Below are 21,502 nucleotides of genomic sequence, written 5' to 3' on the forward strand. Positions count from 1 at the left end.
TTGTTCATGTTTAGCATAATTAAAAATGGGGGTCAGGGAGACCCCTATTTTTAATTAAGCTTTATTTAAGAATCAGGAAATCATTGAGGGACAATGATTTCCTGATTCTTAAATAAAGCTTTGAATGTTGTTAATGAATGAATGAATACTATCATTGCAATGAAAATAATTAAAGTCTGGTTCTCATTAAAGATGGAGTTTTATTGCATATTCATGTATTGAAACAAACAATAAGATGCACTATAAAATGTTAAAAATAATTAAAGAAAAATTAAAATAACAAAAAAAAAAGACAAACTGATGTATGGAGAAAAAATACCATCAAATGCAAATGACTCCAAATCTGTAGCTAATTTAAACTTTAAAAACAGTTTAATATCACTTTTTAATGTCTCATGGTTTTGATAAATGAGTCTGAGGTGGGTCCTCCTTCAGTCGGCCTTCAGGGCGTAGAGCACGTCATCCTGGCTGACGTTGAGGCGGACTCGCTGCAGGACTCCCAAACGGCTGGATTCGAGCAGCAGTAACCTGCAGGCTCCCAGACGTTGACACACCGCCAGGCCCTCCGACACGCTGACGGGCTGCAGACCCTCCACCCGACACAGAGCCTGGTGCTGCACAAACACCTGGGACACAGAAAATCTTTTTTTAATCTTTTTTTTTTTAAATTTATTGTCTTATATTTCTACTCCACTGCTACATTTTTTTTTTTTTTTTTTTTACAATCTGTCAAACCGAAAAACTTAATTTTTAACAGGACAAAAGTAGACGCAGTTTTGAGGCATCAGCAGGAAGAAAAACTGTGGGATCCATTTTTTTCCTCAAGTTTTATTGTTTACAAGTACAGTAAGAAAGCACATCAATAGTTTGCACCATATGCAACCCATCAAGCTGGCAAGCAAACTAGCCAGAAAAAACCCAGAACACGCAACAATACAGGCAAAATAGCAACAACACCCATAAAAAACAAATAAACCTTCAACAAACAGATAGATACGAATTTAAATACCTGTGGGATCCTGACACTCAGTATGCCCTGTACAAGCATTTTGCTAATTTGACCTGACAAACTGTAGTGGTTGAAGCTAACTAAGCTATGTAAAGCCTGGTTTGGATCTTTCTAAGGTTAAATGATGATCTTACCTTGTTATTCGATCAAATAGTTGTGAATATCAAAGTATTTCACTTCTGACTATTTTTTGGGATCATTTCTCTGAGATAAAGCAAGGGACATAAGATACTAAAATCATCCTTTGACATGCCGAAATGTAATGTTGTCAGGTGCCTGTAGTCACTTGACAGAAGACTTAACTGATTTATGCCTTTTGCTTTTCATACTTTCCCCTCATGACACTCTTATTTGATTTCGATTTTACTAGAAGTTCAATGGATAAACCAGATAGAGTGATCACATGCTGGTAGAACCAGCTAAACCACCAAATGAGAAAACATAGCTTAAGTTGGTCCAAAAAAGCCAGTCAACCATCTTAACCATCTTAAGCAGTTTTTTCAGCAGGGCAGTGTCGCCAGATGTACGATAATTATCTTATTTGTAAGATAATTTTGCGATTTACAATCAATAATTTCAAAATTGCTGTAATGTACAAAAATTTGACCATTGTGACACTTAAGCACTTACTTTAGTTTACGCATCTCATTTTAACTCATTTAACGCATCACTTCTCACACGATCTCCTTACAGCCAAGTGTGTTTGGTGACCCAAAAACAGTACGCGCCGCCGTGTTTTTGAAAAGACTCGGCCGCTGGCACAGTCAGCATGTTGAGCTGCGGGCTGAGCTGTGCAGACTGAGAAACAGCTTCTCTCTGAGGCAGTGGGTATGCGTAGATTTGTAGATGTGTCAAAAAGTCGCTTAAATACTTGTTTACTAAAGTTACAAATTGAACCTATTTGTTCTTGTGATTGTGACTGGCGTACGATCATTTTTCTCAAAACATGATTATTTTGAGCCTCTGGTACGATAGTTTAACATGTCCAATCTCGCAAAACTGCTCCTCTCTGTGTGTTTTTATTTACCTGTTGGAAGGTGGCCTCCTCCAATCCCAGCCGCCGAAACTCAGCGATGACCGCCCTGAGGAAGAGCTGCTCTTGTACTGATGCACACCTGAAGACACAAACATTAGTTACTTTATCATATCACGCCTTTTCAACTCCAGCATGAATGTGACCAATGAGAGAGTCTCACTTGATGGCGGTGATGTAGGCGGAAGAAAACATCTCATTCAGCGCCTCCATCACGTGACTCATTCCCACCAATCCTGTGGTAGAAGGGTTTGCGGCAGAGTGCTCGCAGATCTCTGTGGCTCTGCGGCAGATGTCCAAGCATCGGCGGGCGTCTCCTGACAGAGCGGCCACCTGTGAGAGGAGAGGAAGACTGAATGATCGAGGAAATATTCCGATCCTTTACTTCAGTAAAAGTACACTACTAGTAGTAAGTACTAGTAGTTTTACTAGTAAAACTAGCAAAAACAGAAAATATGGTTTACATATTAAAAGCATATAAATCCAGTGTGTCCACTGTGACTGTTAAACTATTAATAACAATATTAATCTGTATTTGTATGGCACCTTTCACACATAAAATGCAGCTGAGAGTGCTAAAATTTAAACAATACATCAAATCAAATCATCATACAGCACTGGATACCATAACTCTGCAAGCATAATCTGCAAACAGACCAGAGTTGGAAAACAAATAAAAGAAATATTAATATAAAAGAAATATTAAACAGTAAATGACAAAACAGTAGACATGCATAACAAGTGTATAACAAGTTTATAAGAAATGACAGCCATAGCATGCAATAATAATAAATAGAGGGTGGAGTTAATTAAAAGCAAGAGTAAAAATGGGTCTTGAGCTGCTTTTTAAAACTGTCTACAGAATGGGCAGTCTGTTCCAGGCCACTGGTGCATAAAAACAGAACGCTACTTTTTGTAATTCATTTTTGGTGAATTAAGCAGGCCAGCACTTGAAGACGTGAGAGATCGGGTTGGAACATATTCAGACAAGCAGTCTTACAACGCTATCGTGAGAGGAGAGGCGGCATAACATCTCACAATTCTCTGATATCAACATTTTTGAAATATCACTAAAGTTCTGCATAAATCTCTAATGGAAAGCCGCCTAGTGACACAAAAGGAAAATAATCAAATACCTCAAATTTGCACTCAAGAGCAGTACTTGAGTAAATACACATAGTTACGTTACACTGCTGACAGTCGGACTTGTTAAAGTGCTCGTGTCAGGGGAGAAGGTGTGAAAGATGTCCCGCTTGTTTTACCTTCCTGGACACCAGCTGGAGAGCGTCCTCCTCGAACGCCTTCACCTTGTTCAGCCTGGACATGATGATCTGCTGCAGCTGCTTGAAGCTGTACGGCTGGAACGACATCCTGGTCAAACCCTGCAAGCATCGAGACAAACTTGAACCGTTAAAGTTTCGTGCAAATTATCATCTCGATCCCATCTTTCAAAATCATTAACTAAATTTACAACAAAAAACAGCTCTTAAACTCAGTGATACGGCTGGTGTTTTTGGGAACGCCCACAAAACGTCACATCCTCTTATACCAAGGTGGATAAAAATATAAAAAATATGAAAATCCAGAGTTAGAGCGTGCTTTTCAGCTTGCACCATCATTCCCTATGTTTTTGTGTCTAATGGACTAATGGGAGCAACAGCTGAAGCTGGTCCAATACTGGGAGAGGGCAGCCACCAGGTGCAATGTAGACACGTATTTGTACCAATTTACATCATCTAAAAGTGTTTCTTTTTCGCCACTTAAATACTCAAATGGTTATAAGTGTCTGACAACATTATTCAAAGGATCCCTACAGTGAAAAGGCCCTTTTTAACCCTTTAAAACTTAAGTAAATTGGCTGTATTTCCTGTTTAAAAATATGACAAAGGCAATGAGCAACTGAATGAGAAGAGGACCAAAATTTGGAAAGAAATTAGTAAAAAGTTTCAAGAAAATGAGCTGAAAATAGAGGAAAAAAACAAACAGAGACAAGAAAATGACATTGAGAAAGTGCAAAAAAGTAAAATTTTAAAAAATCTGCAACATAATTCTAAAAATATGAATTATAAGAATTATAAATGTAGCTTTTTTGGAATAATATGTAATCATCTCCCCACAGCTAATTTAATGTCATTTTCGTGTTACCCTTTACTACTAATTATTTTTTATCTATTATTTTTTTTTTGCAATTTTTTAAGTCATTTCTTTTCAGGTGGCTCATTGCCTTTTCCCCATGTTATCCAAATAAATCAACCCTTATTTTCTCAAGTTTCAGATGTTTGAATGCTTGTGAAAGGCGTCTGAGTGCAGCACATGAAAACTGATGCTGATCCAGGCTCTAAAGGGTTAAAGAGTAAGATCCCTCTGGTTTAAATAGTAAGAGCCCTGAAATCACTATCCTCAAACCCACCAGACTCTGTCCAAATCAACAGTGATTTTGTGACCATTAAAAATAATCACTTCCTTCAAAGTCGACGGAAACGGTAACTGTGATGGCGAGAGATTGTTAACAGGAAGTGGGTGCCACACTGCTTCCTGTGGGCTGAAAAACTGAGATCAGAGAGTAAAACTAAGCAGCTCTGATCAAATATAAACCAAGATTCTGTCACTGAGTTTGCCAGCAGCCATTGTTTCACTCAGACCAGTCCACATTAAATCACCAGCCAGCGGGAGCGTCGGGGAAGGCATGATGCATTCTGGTAGTTGTAGGGTTTTGAACTCTCGAGCAAAAGCCCCCTTTGTTTATGTTTTCTCTGCTATTTGCGTCTTTGTACTGCAGAGACAGTCTCGTTTTGTGCAAAGACTCTCTGTATATCAGTGAAATACTTCTTTAAATGGAGTCTGCTGGGTTTGGTGAAGGCATTTTTGGAGCCTTTTCTAGTTAAACAAAAACAATCTAATGCTTTACCCAAACAGACTGTTTAGCCACTGGTAAAAAGCTGGCTAAAGGTGTTGAATAATGTTAGCGCTGGTATACTGTCTTTAAATGTGCATGGAATTCGCTTAAACATGCTAGTCTAGTACATCAAAGAGTTAATGGCCCTAAAAAAATATAAAATTCTGCCAGTTCAGCTCATTAAATGTGTGAATTTGCTGCCTTTATTTAGGTTTTGGACTGCTGGACAAATGAGACATTTCCACATTTTTCACTATTTTCTCACACTGTTTTTGTGAAACCTGAGAATCGTACGCACCAGCTACTGTATGTGTTTATCAGAACAGGATGACAGAGCAGCCTGATCACTGTGTTGACACTAAAGGGCCCATGAGTGCAGGGCTGCAGGGCCGGGCCCCCTCACCAGTCTGCTGGCCACTCTGTTGATCATGATCCTCTCGGGCAGGTCCATGGTGTTGGCGATGGTCAGCACCACCAGGCGGGCGTGACGGCGCGTCGGCCAGTCGAAAAGGTTGTACATGACGTTCTGCTTCCTGGTCCATAACAGGTCCAACTGCGGTCCAAAACACAAAGGGTTAAAAAGATTTACTCTGCTGTCACGTGATAACATCTTGTTTAAAACAGCTTCAAAAATCCTGTTAGACATTCAGCATATTTATCTTATGGTATAAACATATAGAATTTCTTCTGACTATAATTGACAGAATTAACAACATGATCAAAACGACACTCATATATATACTCATATACAAGTCTGCGGCTCTCAGAAGTGAACGGCTGTATTCCTCTAGAGAGACAACTTACTCAGAAGAAAAGACATTTTTTTTATAAAATATGGCAACTTTTATCAACCTTTTATCAACTACATGGAGAATCTCGCATCCCATATGACTGAATAATGACCTGCATGATCTCCCTATTTTCACCACACCAGTGTTATAATAGGCCATTTTATTATGGTTAATGCTATCCTGTCTCCCCTTTTTTTCCTTTTATTGTATTATTGTCCTTAATTTTATTGGTTACATTTTTATGTGAATCCTTACATGCACATTTATTTTATTGTCTGATAATTAGTTTTTAATTTTTTTGTCATGTAAATTGGTGGGGTTTTTGCTGTCAATATGAACTGTGTTTTTAGTAAATTTTGAAAAAAAATTGTAAATAAAATAAAATAAAATAAAAAGATACTTGTGTGTTCTGATAAAGCCTGGCACCATTTCTGTATCGTGTTACCTGCTTTTATATTTTGTTGAGTTGTGTACTGACATTATCCCAAATGGTTTCAACAATATCCAAAACAGAGAGATCTGTCCATTTTGATCTAGGGAGTAGTCCATGATCATCTGTCATTTGACTTTGTTCCAGTCTTAAGCCACATTTTTACAACCCACTTTTTAGGTCTTGGTGTTTCAAAAATGTTAGCGGGGCAACTCTGTTCCAGCCCCTGGCGTGCAAAACAGTGCCCAAGGAACATTTTGAGGTGAAACTGCTTTATTCAGTATTTTTACTTGTTTAACCCTTTGAAACCTGAGCAAATTGGCTTGATTTATTCAGAAGAAAATCAAAAGTGGCAAAACATTTAAAAAAGTAAAATTCTGCAAAGATAATACCAATTTAAAAAAAGAAAAGAAAAGTCAAAAGCCAACAAGGACAAGACCTAAAAGAAAATGCTCAAAATAATCGCAATACTGTAACATAATTTTAATTATATATTCATGATAATTGCAGAATATTTTTCTGGATATGTTTCCCTAGCTTTTTTATTATATATAATGTTTTAATGTCATTTTATTTTCTTATATCTTCATAATAACATAATTTTAATTATAATTTATTATTTAGTTTATGTAGTTATATTTCATATATGATTACAATTTACTATTATTATTTTTTTTGTATTCAGTTCTTTATATTTCTTACCAAGTTGCTCACTGCCACTGCCCATATTTTCTAAAAAAGACAAACCAGTTCACAGCATTCAAAGGTTTAATCACTTGTGAAAGGCATGTGAACACAGTACAAGAAAAGTGGTGTCGATCCCGGCTTTTAAAGGGTTAAATCACTGTTTGTTTTGGAGAGGATGAGACCTCCGTGGTAAATCATCTTGCGGTAAAAACCCCTTGAACAATGAACACTGAAGAAATTCTTCTTTTAGTGCCAGGAGGCATTCCCAAAAAATAAAATCTCATTAATATGAAGCACAGTTCTTACCTCGTCCACCAGCAGCACAGTGGTCTCCTTCCTGGGTGCAGGGTTGCTGAATCTCTTCTCCAGCAGAGCTGCTGCGTGGTCGGCTGTAGCCTTCTGACCTGTCAGCTTCTGCAGAGACGAGACCGACCAGACAGTCAGTAAACGCACCACGACATTTTAACCAACCTGGGAAATTATCTTCATCAAGGATCCAGGATGAATTTTCAAAATCGGAAGATGCAGCTTGGTCTAAATAATAGTGATTTTTACAGATTTCTCCAAGTTCAGAACCATGTTGACAATTAATAAACTTCAAAGACTTCATATGGGTTTACAGCTAATAAAATGTAATTTATTGAATGTAAAACAAAAATGGAAAAGGAGGGAAACTTGGGTATAACTGAAGAGGAGTGGGAGAAATTATGTTAACTACAATGAAAAACTTCATGTTCAATATTATGAAGAGAGTTTTGTTGGAAAAGTCTTGTCATTACTCTGTCTCCAAAGGGTGGTGCTTTACCAAATGTACCAGCTGCTGGAGACAATGTGGGTTCTCAGATGCCAGTCACTATCACTGTTCTGGTCATGCCCATTATTAATTCCTTTCCGGCAGGAGGCTGACACAGTTTCCCAGCTGGACATTCCATTTAAAGTAGAGTCCCTTAAGAGGTAAAGTTTATTATTATTATCATTATCATATTATACATACACAGATACATAATATCTATTTCGCTGTCAAATTATTTCCACTCAGCTTAATGAATTTTAAGACAGACATTAAATGACATCCATCAGCTGCATTGTTTGTTAACCAAAACTATGATGAACATTATTCGTCAACAACCTTTTTACCATGATGAAAACAAGACTGTGACAAGCTAAAAATAGATCTTAATAATAGAAACTATGAGATTTCTTTAGTTGACGAGATAAGAAAATTCAGGCTGAAATAAAGTTACTTTTCTGCTTCTTAAGAGTGAGATCGCGTCAGAGTTTACAGTGACACTGGGGACAAATCTCAGTTGTCTCAAATTAGTTATTTGTGGTGTCAGAATGTTTAGAGGCCATAAATATAGACATTTTAAGCTTTTCAAATGATGATCAGTGAGTGGTTCCTGTAAATCATCCTTTAAACCTGTAAAAAAAACTCTGCTGGTGAAATACAAGTTTATGAGTGTGTAGAAATTATTTGTAGTTGTATTAAACAAAAAGAAAGTTTAAATGACATTTTTATACAACCTGTCCCATTGATCATAATTCCTGGGACCTGTATTAGCCTGACTGGATCAGTTTAAAGAGAAAAAAATAACACCTTGATTAAAAGTTGACTAAAATGTCAGAAATCTTCGTCGACTAAACTAGACTGAAACTATGAAGGATGAAATTGACTAAAATTTGACTAAAGCTTATAAGCATTTTCGTCTCAAGACTCAGACTAAATCTAAAACAGCTGCTAAAATGAACACAGAACAGCTGTTTTCTCTCGACATTAACGCCCGCCTGCATATCTGTCCTTGTGAAACTTGCTCTCACCTGCAGGATCTGGACGTAGGCCTGATGAGGATCCGTCATCTTCATCCCGTTGATCTCAATGAAGTGGAAAGGAGGGATCTCGTCCACCTCGGCCGCGTGCTGCAGACAGCGCATCACCTCGTGGACTGTGGCCGTCTTCCCTGTGCCTGGCACGCCTGAGATGTACATGCACCTGAGACACAAATAACAGCAGGAGAAACACAGTCAAAGTCAAAGTCAGCTTTATTGTCAATTCTGCAGTATGTACAAGACAAACAGAGGATTGAAATTGCATTACTCTCAACTCTCTGTGAGAGTAGACATAAATATATATATATTTAAAAAGAGATAAATAAAAGCCTTATGTGAGCTTATGAGCTTATGTCAGCAAATCAATAGTTGCATTTTTTGGTTGCAAATTTAGAGAAGATGATGATCTTACCTCTGTAGCTTTACTAAGTTTCTATCACTTAATTTAGGTTTGGAGAATTATTGAAATGATACCTTCTACTTCAAATTGTCCCAAACCTAAAGGTCAGTGATTAATTCATTTGATTAAAAAATTGATAATCATTGATAATATTTTTTTTTTCCATGTTTTCTTATAAAAGCTAATGAAACTAGAAGTACTGCGCTGTGGTTGTATGCCTCCACAAACACATCACCAGTTCAGTATCTGACCGAATGTCTCCCCTCCTGTTCCTGAGATACGGTGTTGAGTAACGGCCAGAAAAGAGTTTTTGCAGAATATTATAACGTCACAGTGAAGCTGACCTCCGACCTCTTTGATATAAAATGTCATCATTCTATCCAGCTAGAAATTTGGCTGGAATTTTCATCATTAGCGTATGTTTTGTAAGGTCACGGTGAACTCAACCTGTGCCCACCAACATCTAATCAGTTCATGGTTCACAAGAATGAACGCCAGGTCGCGTTGACCTTTGACCACCAAATTCTAAACGAGTTAACTGTTGCGTCCAAGTGAATGTTTGTGCCAAATTAAAGAAGTTTCCTCAAGGAGTTCTCGAGATATTGGAATATTCCATTCATGCGATGGAATCGAACATAATGCCTCCAGCTGCAGCTATCATCAGCGTGAAGGCATTTTAAAAAAGAAAAGACTGCTCACGGCTCAGAGTCATGTGTTACATCATGGATTTGGTCTGAAAAAAACATTCTGTGTGACACCCAAATCGATGTGAGGAGGTTTTTAGGGCCTCAAGTCAAAGACTTCAAGACCAGTATCAGGATTTGTTATTTGTAATTTATTTATTCAAAAAGGGACAATGTGCATTAATGCACATTTTAACAAATGTAACTACACCCGAGTTAGCTGGGGAGCTAGTTTTCATCGGTAGTCCCTTGCCTAATATAATTTGAAGATGTACAAAGGCGGATGTGGATCTTACCCCCCTGTGCCGTCTACGATCTTGCTCTCCACGAAGCTGTAGATGTCCTGAAACTCCTGCTCCCTGCAGGGCAGAGACTCCGGCACAGAGGACACATGCAGCCTGATGACACAAACACACGCAATTATTAACACTCATACACAAATGATTCATGCTGCCTATAACACATTAGCGATAAAATTTTGAGAAACAGATGGATTCTGGAAAGAAGGATAAAGAAGTCAGTTCTTTTAACATTGTTCTAGCAACTTTACACCATGGTCAGGACCATGGCTGGGGGATATTTTTAAGGCTAAATCGCAATACCTGATATAAATCTTGATATTTTTAAATGTCCTTCAAACTACTGTTAAATATTAAAATATACAATTATTGAATCAACTGCAGTTACAATAAAATTAAATAAAGTTGCTACTGTCATATAATTAAGCTTAATACACTGTTATAATCACATTTAATAAATCATGGTTATAAGGAAGTTAAATAAAGAACTACACACAGATAACCAGCAGTGGGACCAGCTGGTCTGGTAAAACATCTACCTCTGTACGGTTCCATCTCATTCCTACTCAAGGTGCAATGGAAGTGTCTGGTTTGTTTACTGATGTGTTCACTTATGTTATGTGGATAAATGGAAGTGTCAAGTTATTGTTGCTGCGAACCAGTTTCCCCACAGGGACAAATAAAAGTATCTATCTATCATCTTTTATAATGGAATTCTTGAAAAAGTATTGTTATAACTGAATAAATCACAGTAGGAGCCATGGTGCTGTATAGAAATATGAGTGTTAGAAGTGACTGATGTTGCGTCTCACCTCGTTCTGGCCTCCTCCAGAACGTTAGCAGGCTGTCGGGCCGGCAGCGACCTGCTTGGGATGCTGGGAGTGGCGCGATGAGGAGTCCGTGGCGTGCTGGGTGTGATCTGTCCAAACAGGAAAGAGGTAAATAAAGTGATGAAAAGAAAAACACTGAGGAGATTCTGTCACATTTCCAGGACTCACACCTTCTTGTTTGGAGTTTTTCGTGGCGTTCGGGTGGATGAGCGAGTTTTCTGCTTCGAACGAGGAGTACGAGACGCTGTAGCAGAAATTCTGCTCTTTTTAGATACCCCCTCCTCCTCACTGTCCAGCCATGCCTCCTCTACCCCATCATCATCATCCTCCTCCTCACTGCTGCTCTGCAGCTCCTTCTTGGATGGAACAAACTCGTCCTCGTCCTCTCCGTCTGAGTTCAGATCCAGTTTGTTGTCTAGGAGATTCCTGATCCAACAGACAGTGAAGTTAGTTTGCAAAGTGCTGAAACGATGAAAACGACTGAAAAATGACTGTCTCTGCACTCACAGCTGCTTTCTGATGCGGGACGACACCTGCTGGGCCGACTTCCTCTTGGAGCTCCTCGGTGTGGCGGCGACCGGCAGCATCGGAGAGCTTTCATCATCCACTTCAGCCCTGTTCACATCACACATCAACAGTTCAAGTCATTTCACATTTCAGAGCTGCCATTAAAAAAAAAACAAATGAAGAATAGGATCCAAGATGAACACCCAAGATAAAATGTCGGTTATGTATGCCTACTTTTCTGCACCACACAAACTGGAGAAATCAGCTAAAATATGTCTTAGGTTACATAGTTGCACATTCGTTATGTTTATTCATTTGAAATGTCTTCAAACGCTGAAAACGCTGTCTGACAGAGTTATGTGTGGCTGTGTAGATCTTTCATTTTTGCTGTTATATACAGGCTTACGGAGTAACTAGTTACATGTAACCAAATTACAAAATAAATGTAATTGCAATCAGTTTAAGTACATTAGAAAAAGACATGTAACTAAAGTACACTTACAAATGGTGATTACACAGGGGTTTTAGCTCAGTATAGTCTTTTCAGTACAAAAATGTGGATATAGAATGTATATATATATGTGTGTGTATGTGTGTGTGTGTGTGTGTGTGTGTGTGTATATACAGTACCAGTCAAAAGTTTGGACACACCTTCTCATGCAATGTTTTTTTTTAATACTGAAGACATCAGAACTTTGAAAGAACACATATGGAATTACATAGTAAAAAAAAATGTCAAAGAAACCTGAATATGTTTTATATTTTAGATTCTTCAGAGTAGCCACCTTTTGGGTGATTGTGGAGGCCAGGTCATCTGACACAGCACTCCATCACTCTCCATCTCGAATAGCCCTGACATTTTTTCGGGTCACTGTCCTTTTGAAAAACAAATGATGTGCAAACCAGATGGGATGGCATGTTGCTGCAGAATGCTGAGGTAGCCACGCTGATTACATGTGCCTTGAATTTTGAATAAATCACCAACAGTGTCACCAGCAAAGCACCCCCATACCATCACACTTCCTCCTCCATGCTTCACGGTGGGAACCACACATGTAGAAACCATCCGCTCAACTTTTCTACGTCTCACGAAGACATGGCGGGTGGAATCTAAAATCTCAAATTTCACTCATCCTACCAAAGTACAGTTTTTCAGCGGTCTAATGTCCATTCCTTGTGCTCCTTGGCCCAAACAAGTCTCTTCTTGTTGCTGGTCTTCCTCAGTAGTGGCTTCCTTGCAGCAATTCGACCATAAAGGCCAGATTCACACCGTCTCCTCTGAACAGTTGATGCTGAGATGTGTCTGCTACTTGAACTCTGGGATGCATTGATGAGGGCTCTAATCTGAGCTGCTGTTAATTTGCAGTTTCTGAGGCTGGTAACTAATGAATTTATCCTCTGCAGAACAGGTAACTCTTGCTCTTCTTTCCTGGGGCGGTCGTCATGACAGACAGTTTTATCATAGCGTTTGATGGTTTTCGCAACTGTACTTGTGAATACATCCAAAGCTGTTGAAATTTTTCGGATTGACTGACCTTCATGTCTTAAAGTAATGACGGACTGTCGTTTCTCTTTACTTAGTTGAGTGGTTCCTGCCACAATATGGATTAGAACAGTAGTTGAATAGGGCTATTCACTATATAGAACTGTGTGCGAACCGTACTTCTGCACAACACAACTGATAACTCAAACACATTAAGAAGGCAAGGAATCCCAAAAATTAGCTCTTGAGAAGGCACACCTGTTACCTGAAAAGCATTCCAGGTGACTGTCTCATGAGTCTGATGGAGACAGTGCCAGAAGTGTGCAAAGCTGTCATAAGAGCAAAAGGTGGTTACTTTGAAGAATCTAAAATATAAAACATATTCTGGTTTCTTTGACACTTTTTTGTTTACTATTTAATCCGATATTTGTCCTTTCATAGTTTTGATGTCTTCAGTATTAATATACAATGTAGAAAATAATAAAAATAAAGGAAAACCTTTGAATGAGAAGGTGTATCCAAACCTTTGACTGGTACTTTTTTTTTTTTTTTAATTTTGAAGAGTTCATTAATTCATTTTGTTGACACTACATTATCATTATTATTATTTATCATTATCATAATTATTTTTACTGCTTCAGTACTACATGGAACTACATTTTCCATGATTTTTAGCATTCTTTTTTTCCTTTTGCCAAAATGTCACCTTTGAAAGTATGCTGAATTATTTATCACAGACATTCTTACACAATGAACATCTTAGATAACATCCTTTAAAGTATGAGTATGAATATGACTGAGTTATGACTCAGTCATACCTAAACAAAAGAAGTATTATTTATTTTGTACTTTTTAAAGTAAATATGTATGTACTCACAGCACTCCCAGGGCTGGTTCCATCAGAGATTTCTGATCTTTTTTTCGAGACGGAGTGGTGGCTCTGTTTGAAGACACATTTAATTTTCTGGGGTTAAATCACTGTGTTTAGTAAAAGAACAATAAACCCAAACACTGTGGAGACGCTGGCTAAAACTTCACCCGGCTGTGCAGACTCACACCTCAGAAAATCTAAATCACCACAAACTCACAGGTGTCAGCTACAGTTACTGTCTTGGCTCCCACACACCACTCTGTCGTGCTCCAGGACTCACAGACATTACATCACAGGTATTAGAAACCCCGGGTCTGCAGTGTCTGACTCACTTCTGCCCCCTGATGGCGTACTGCCTCCTCGGCGTGGCATTTCTTCTTCTGGGTGTCTTAACCGAGCCGGGCGGTAACCCTGCATCCGTCACATCATCACCCTGCTGAGGACTTTGATCCAACACAAGAGGCACCAGTGAGCCTGGACTTTGATTCAGGTGATCTCTTTAAACCACTTTAAATAATCTTAACTCAAAGCTCTTTACTCACGAGCTTTAGGCGACCGAGGAAGACTGTGACATCACACTACCTTTACTACCTTTCATGCCAGTGTGTACACATTTATTGAATTGCTTACATATATTTGTATTCTAATTTATTACTATTATTAACTACTGCATGACACATCAGTCCACGTGGCTGACAGTGATCCAGAACCCTGGATCAGGTGCTCACATGCTACAGTATTCTGATTTCTGAGAACTTCTGAGGACACGACGTAATTCCTTAACATTGTACAGGATGTTAATGACTCAAGTATCAATATATAGATTAAATTTTAAAAAGAATGTATAGATGCTGAAATAAATGCATGAATAAAGTTGATAATTCAATATGATATAGATGGTGAAATGTACAAAATGTAATTTCTGTTAGCTACATTTCTACATATCTACATTTATTTTTGTACTTATTGTATGCATTTGTTTATTTATGCAGCAGCATATGAATTAGGTAAGAGGTCTTAAACTCAGCCTATTTAAATATGCATTCCATTACTTACTTTTGTATTTTTTATTGCAATTAATATTTTCATTTATTCATTTCCATATTTATATATGCATTTATTTATTAATTTATTATTAGATTTATTTGTTTCTTTATTCATTTAGGCATTTATTTATTCCCTTATTATTTGATTTGTTTATTTCTGTATTCTTGTGTTTATATATATTTGTTTATTTATTCTTGCTAAATTTTATGTTTACCAAGTCAGTTTAGCCTGTTAGCATGCAACATTTGCTAGCTGACCATTGGGGACTGTTTGGCTCATTTTATGTGCTTTTCATTCTTCATTTTTTGATCATTTTGGCTGTGAATTTCTGTTTAATTTTTGAATTTCCAGATCAGCTCATACACCACGTCTAAAATACTCTGTGGAAACTAAATTGTTATATTCAGACTGTAAAGTGCTAAGTTAAACCCATTCAAACTGTAATGTTTGATCCCACAGCCATCAAAGCATAAAAACATGCATTGCATTATTTCTATTTTTGCCTCAGAATTTGTAATTTTTACTATTTTCCACTTGATGACATCATTTTCATGAAAATACATGCTGCTTATACTAGCTGCCCAGTTAAAATCAGTGTTGCTGCAAATCAATGACACATCCCAGGTTGTAATAATAAAAAAACTTTTTTAAATCAACTTTGCATGTAGTGTATTGAAAATATTTCCTTTTAGCCTGGCATTTAAAGGGTTAAATTCTAATAGTGAATGAATATTTGATATTTATGATCATGACTTATGTTGGTTAAAAAAATAAACCCAATGAATGTAGAAAGTCATATCAGTGTATAAGATTTTTATAGCCTGATTTTAAAAGTTCATTTTGTGTGATACGACATTTACACAGGGTCTAAGGGTTAAGAGAGGTGCTGCTGTGGCTAAAAATATGATGTTTTATAATAACTGCTGGATTTTTTGTGGAAATGTCCCTGCTGTAGCAGAAACAAAGAACCAGGATGCTGCAAAAAGCCTGACCAGAGCATGGCTGCTTCACAGCCGTGTCTAACCAGCTGACTGTAGACCGAGTGGACGCTGTCGCTGTCAGAGAGAGAGAGGACTCTGACCTGCTGGAGTCGTCTCTTGCAGGACTGTTCTCAGAGAGACACGCTTTGTGGAGGACAACGGAGGCGGTCTTCAGGGGGAAGGAGCCCTGAGCGTTGGGGGCCCTGTGGGGCTTCCTGGAGGGGGTGAGGCTGTGGGTGAGGGGCAGGGCCTGAGGAGGAGAGGATGACGATGACAGCCTGCGAGCCAGCGCCCCCTCCGACTCCAGCTCCTCGTCCAGCAGCAGCTTCAAGACGTCCTCGCGGATCATAGACGACTTTTCCGGACCTGAGAGGACGAGGACAGAAAACATGACCTGTGGGTTTTTAAATAGTAAAGATAAAACCTAATATCTGAGCTAAACTTACTGTAACAGACTGTGTTCACAACAGTTTTTTACTGTTGCCATTTTTGCCACTGTTAGATCTGTTATTGTCAAAGACAATAGCTGAGATAAGATGACTGTTGTTGTGATGAAGTGCTGAGATTTCCAGAGGTCAGTGAAGTAAGCATGTGCTTACTTTCCTCACAGTGCTGCGCTGCGCTGCTGAGGGGAAGATGTGTGGAAAAGCACTCCTGCATTATTTGATTGTTAATGTTGAAAACTGAATACTTTAAGATGTAAAATCTTGGTTAACATTGTTCACTGTAGTTATTTTAATGTTACCCAGAGGTTTTGTGCAGCTCTGGATGGTTAAATATGAGTTCTAACAGTGTTTTCACATCACTGTTTTGGCACGATTTGTAATTATTTGCGCCGCCAGATGTCACAAGATGAATGTAGAGCTGAGGAGATAGAGCTTTATTCATGTGTAAAATCTGTTGCTGAGGTGCAGAAAGTGACACCAGAGGACAATTTGTGTCATTTTTGTCTTCTGCAGCTATGTTATCTATTTACTTATTTATTTCTGTAGTTTCTGTGTAGTCAGCCTTCATGTGTGCCTTTCAGCTTTGTCCACCAGGTGTCACTGTTTGTCCCTTGTATATGCTTTAGGTCATTTGTTATTGCCTTTGACAAAGGTTTCAATGAATTTTGGTTGCACTCTGCAATGAATTTGTGTATTTAATAAATTAACATATTTAGTGTCTTTTTTTAAATCATATGCGTTGTTTATTGAAAAATGACCTCACAATGTGTTGTTCTGCATTTCTGAGTGAGTTGAGGTGCAGAAAGTGAGACCAGAAGGTAATTTATGTGTCATTTTTGTCTTCTGCAGACCAAATTTGCTAGTAAGCGGACTTGGTGTCGGCCTCCCTCTGCGTCCGAACCACATCCGTTACAGAGGTGCTGTATGACGTTTTGAATTCACTCTGAATGCTGTCTGTTTTTAAAACACTCACTGTTGAGCTCCAGTTTCTTGCGGACGCCGGGCGTCCTGGCCGAGGCGTTCCTCCTCCTGGTGCTCAGACTTTTGGAGGCCGACAGTTTGGTAGCGGAGTGCAGCGACTCGGCTTCTGCGGTCCCGGCTTTCCCCGCGCTCATGGTGGCCCTGCTGTATCTCACTTCCCCCGACGCAGCCCGGCGCATGACGGTGGGGTCCGGGGTCGGCAGGGCGCGTCGAGCAGGCCCTCGAGTCGCAGGAGCTGCTGCGGGCGGGGAGCATGGTGGAGAGGGGGGGGGGGAGGGTTTGGGACAGGGGAGAGGGGGCAGGGGGGAAGCTGGAGCAGATTCAGGCTCCACTATTTTGAAGGTCTTGGAGTCCCAGGACAGCTTGACGTACAGGGTGTCTCTGTCGTTAGAGTCCGGGAACGGAGCTGCTCCATCCAGGTGCTTCACCTGTTAGAGAAGAGAGAGAGACTTAAAGGGTTATTTCACCTAAATCACCAAACATGTTCCCGCTCACCTCTAGTTAGGGATGGGTACTGAAAAACTGTATTAAATGGGCTGAATTATTAAAGACCAGAGTGCTGCTCCGACGACAACGGCTCTGTTTTCAGTATTGGAGAAGGAAAGAATTTTTTTCTTGCTTACTTAGGTTACATAAACATTATCTTTTATATCTTGATAATTCTGTTTCTAATTTGCAACAAAATCAAGACATTCATTTGTGATGCTTTTTCACTGCGTTTGTGTCCGTTGTCGCGTAGATTTCTCGGGTCGTGGCTGCGTCTGGATTGTGGTCATAGTTACACTGATGCTCAGAGTCAGCCACTACTGCCATTATTATAAGTCATATCTCCACTATTATTATACACATATGACTGCTATTTCCACATACATAAACTACAATATTTGTATGATATACATGATATCATAAATTCCATTCATTAATTTCTATGCCTATTACTATTGTTATATGTAATGCTATTATTATTGTTACTGTGCAATTGGATTTGTACATTCATTGTGTAAATGCCAAATTTTTTGTTTTTGTGTTGATTCATAGATCCCTAAAATAAACACATGTAAAATGAAATAGAGGTGAGAGTGAAAATATGTTGTTATAATTGGGAGAATTGATCCTTTAAAATGCAATTTAAAAAAGCACACTTGAAAGGGAGCGTCCTTTACCTTCACAGGTCTGAGGATGGACCCGACGTCCACCTCGTCGTCACAGCTGCGCCCCTTGTAGTAGAAGACCTCCTGAGGGTGAGGCTCTCTGCCCAGCAGCTTCAGTTTGCTCACAGGCACTTCAGACACACGAACGAACCACTGAACCACCGCCTTCTTCTGCTTCCCGCTCTCTGACACATGGCGAGAGAGAGAAGGCGTTAAGCTGCAGGTCTTTGAGGACAGGGTCAAGTGTAGCATTAAGTCATTGTGACTCACCGTCACCAAACAGCCTGATGACTTTGGCCACGTACGGGTTGTCTTCATCGTCTCCCTCGATGAAGATGTGCTGGCCTGTGCTGATGACAGTGGTCTTTGGGAGGCCCTCCACACTGATGGCCAGAGAGCTGACACACAAATTATTTCATTTATTTATTTATTTTTTTAAAAGAAGACTCTAACCATTTATTTAGTATATATATTTTTGCTAACTTATGGACTGTCCTGATCTCTTAGTAAATTGGCAAAAATCAAAAATGTGGATGAATTCAAATATTTGGGTGTCCAACCCTTGATCCAACTCTTACCTTTAAAACTTGTGTCAAAAAGCTCAAATTTAATCTCGCAAACTTTAGACACATAAGAAACTCTCCCACTGTTGAGGCATCAAAGACCTCTCTGAATGCATGCATTCTTCCACATTTTTTGGATTGCATGACAAGCTGGTCTCAGGCATGTAAAACAGCTTTGAGACCACTTGGATCATTATATAAAAGTTCCCTTAAGATTCACGACAAAAAAGAAACATGTCAGCATCACCTCTGACATATACTCACCAGATACAATAATGTACATTTTTTAAATTTAATCATGCACTCAGATGTTTGTTTACTCTTGAATATCTTTCATTATACAGCTGCTCCTCCTTTGAAAAAAAAAAGTTATACTAAGCTCAGAAAAAAACAACAAAAGCCTCTCTGTCAGCATCCAGAGGAGAGTACTGTATTCCAAAACATTAGATTTTGTTCGTGAGATCATCTTTTTGTTTGTGGCCATAAGTCAGTGGAATATTCTTCCAACAGAGCTAATAACATGTACAAACTGTATAATCTTGTCATGCTTGACAAAATAGATACTGTCATGGCAAACTTGTATATATTTTTGAATTTGTGTGTGTAATTTTTATTGCACTAAATTTGTTTTTTGTGCATATTTGTGAATGTTGGGGGTTGGGAGGGGGGCAAACTGGTTTTAGGATGTAAGAATGACTGTGCCCTGATCATTTTATAGCTGCTATTTTGCACAAATGTGCGATTTATCGTGATTAGGTGGGCTGGGATAGGGTGATAATAATGTTTGTAAAACTTCGATGAACTGGCGCTTTATACTTAATTTAATCAAATTCTGGCATTTATTTATGTGATCCACCTACCTGCCCAGGGACTATGAGCAGAAAATAGCATTTTTGCTAATACCTGGTACAATGCATCTCTCCTTGTTTTATACAGGGTTGATGTTAACATACATGCATGTAGGTGTATATAAATGAGTATATAAACACAACAGCTGTTACATAAAAGAACCTCTTTGACTGTAATACAATGATATTTTTCTAGTCCTCCCTAACTGTATCTGGACACACAAATTCCTCTGATATCATGAAGTTTTTCATTTGAAACAACTGCCGATATTATTAGGTAGTACATGATTTTGAGCTCTGTGCGTGATATGTTTGATTATTATTCCAAAAATTAAACATGTATATGGAGAAAATTGTGTTTATAGAGTGCTAACGAGGACTCACCCATAGTCATAGGTTTTTAACTTCCTGTTGAAACTAATAGGATCTCCACGCCACTTGTAAACTCGTCTGACTCTCAGTCTGGTGAAATACTCCATCCTGTTTCCGCGATCAGGTACAACAACACAAACAATAATCGATATGAAAAAACTGTTTGTCCGGTTTACGTGTGAATGTGATTCGTTATCCGCATCGAAAAAAAGAAATATTAGACACAAAAGTCTTCAGACAGCATACGACGGCAGAGACATTTCGCGCGAAAATTACGTTGCTTCCGTTTTCTTCTTCTTCAGTTTTAATGGCGGGCAACAAAGCAACATGAAAGGTATATGCTGCCCCCTACTGTACAGGGGGTATAACACTCACGAGTCCATATTCTGGGTAACAACCTTTTGAAACCAGAGCAAATTACCCTGATTTCTTCCAAAAACATGGGGAAATGTCAACGAATAATTAAAGAGATCACCAGAAAATTGGCAAGAAAAAAGTGCAAGAAAATTACTCGAAAATTTGTAAAATAAATAAATAAAAAAGACATGGAAAAAGTGCTTAAGAATGTATAATAATTCGGTATTCGGTAACATAATTTTAAATATGTAATTATAATTATTATAAATACGTTTTTCCCGAAATATTTTGGGGGGTTTTCCCAGCTTTGCAAAATCATTTTTCTTGGGGGGGCATCAGTGTGCTCAGTGTTTAAAGGTTTAAATACTTGTGAAAGACATCTATAAACTAACTATCTATCTATCTATAGATATAGATATGGACAACCTAGATGCGGACATTTCAGATAAAATTAGTCTTGTGTTTATTTTGGATAAATATCACAATCATACGTGTAAGTGGACAGGATGTATTCCCTCTTTGCCTGTATTCATAAATAACTTTGCCAGCTATTTCGAGTCGCTAAAACATACGGAGAAAAAATAACAATAAAGCCAAATACTGTAAATATGTACATTTAGGTTGTTATTTTTTAGTATCTGCTGCGGCTACCAACATTTACCTTAGCCGCCGGAGAGTGTGAGGTTGGATCCTTGGATTCGTATTTGTGTGACGCGCTATAGTTTATTACGACACATAACGCTGAGATCCAAAACGCTTTTCCGTGCATTTATTGTGCAGAAAACATCAGGCTATCAGCGCTACAAGGTGGATATATGGAAGAAACGGAAACCAGCGGATTTAACTGATAAAAATGTGATGAATGAGTGAATAAAATGGCAAGAGCGTTCAACAAAAAATTACGGCTGCCAACCCTGACTCTCTCTCTCATCTGTACCACCCGGTGAGCGCGCACCTTTATGCACACACACACACACACACACACACACACACACGCCTACTCCCGTGGGA

At 38.7% G+C, this 21,502-nt stretch overlaps 1 protein-coding gene across 2 annotated transcripts; it reads right to left on the reverse strand.

The window, feature by feature from the left end:
• Window positions 1–316: 316 nt before the first annotated feature.
• orc1 (origin recognition complex, subunit 1) lies at window positions 317–20,410 on the reverse strand. 2 transcript variants are annotated; one of them, XM_042483850.1, is made up of 18 exons: window positions 20,147–20,410; window positions 18,622–18,749; window positions 18,364–18,536; window positions 17,193–17,628; window positions 15,875–16,139; window positions 14,079–14,189; window positions 13,753–13,815; window positions 11,393–11,500; window positions 11,056–11,311; window positions 10,868–10,974; window positions 10,053–10,154; window positions 8,665–8,836; window positions 7,153–7,260; window positions 5,342–5,491; window positions 3,305–3,424; window positions 2,206–2,375; window positions 2,037–2,124; window positions 317–626 (listed from the first exon to the last, which is right to left on the reverse strand). In XM_042483850.1, exons 1-18 carry the CDS (start codon window positions 20,239–20,241, stop codon window positions 432–434), a joined length of 2,847 nt encoding a protein of 948 aa, XP_042339784.1. In that variant the 5' UTR covers window positions 20,242–20,410; the 3' UTR covers window positions 317–431. The 2 variants fall into 2 exon arrangements, with proteins under 2 accessions (XP_042339784.1, XP_042339785.1); XM_042483851.1 differs by lacking the exon at window positions 14,079–14,189.
• Window positions 20,411–21,502: the final 1,092 nt, after the last annotated feature.

Source organism: Plectropomus leopardus, chromosome 3 (genome assembly GCF_008729295.1).
Source record: "Plectropomus leopardus isolate mb chromosome 3, YSFRI_Pleo_2.0, whole genome shotgun sequence".
Taxonomy (NCBI): Eukaryota; Metazoa; Chordata; class Actinopteri; order Perciformes; family Serranidae; genus Plectropomus; species Plectropomus leopardus.

Coding starts and splice junctions, on each gene's coding strand:
- orc1 (XM_042483850.1), bottom strand. CDS start 20,241: ATGGAGTATTTCACCAGACTGAGAGTCAGACGAGTTTACAAGTGGCGT. Junction 8,837..10,052: donor ATCGTAGACGGCACAGGGGG/GTAAGATCCACA, acceptor TTTGTGTCTCAG/GTGCATGTACATCTCAGGCG. Junction 2,125..2,205: donor GCCTACATCACCGCCATCAA/GTGAGACTCTCT, acceptor TTGTGTCTTCAG/GTGTGCATCAGTACAAGAGC.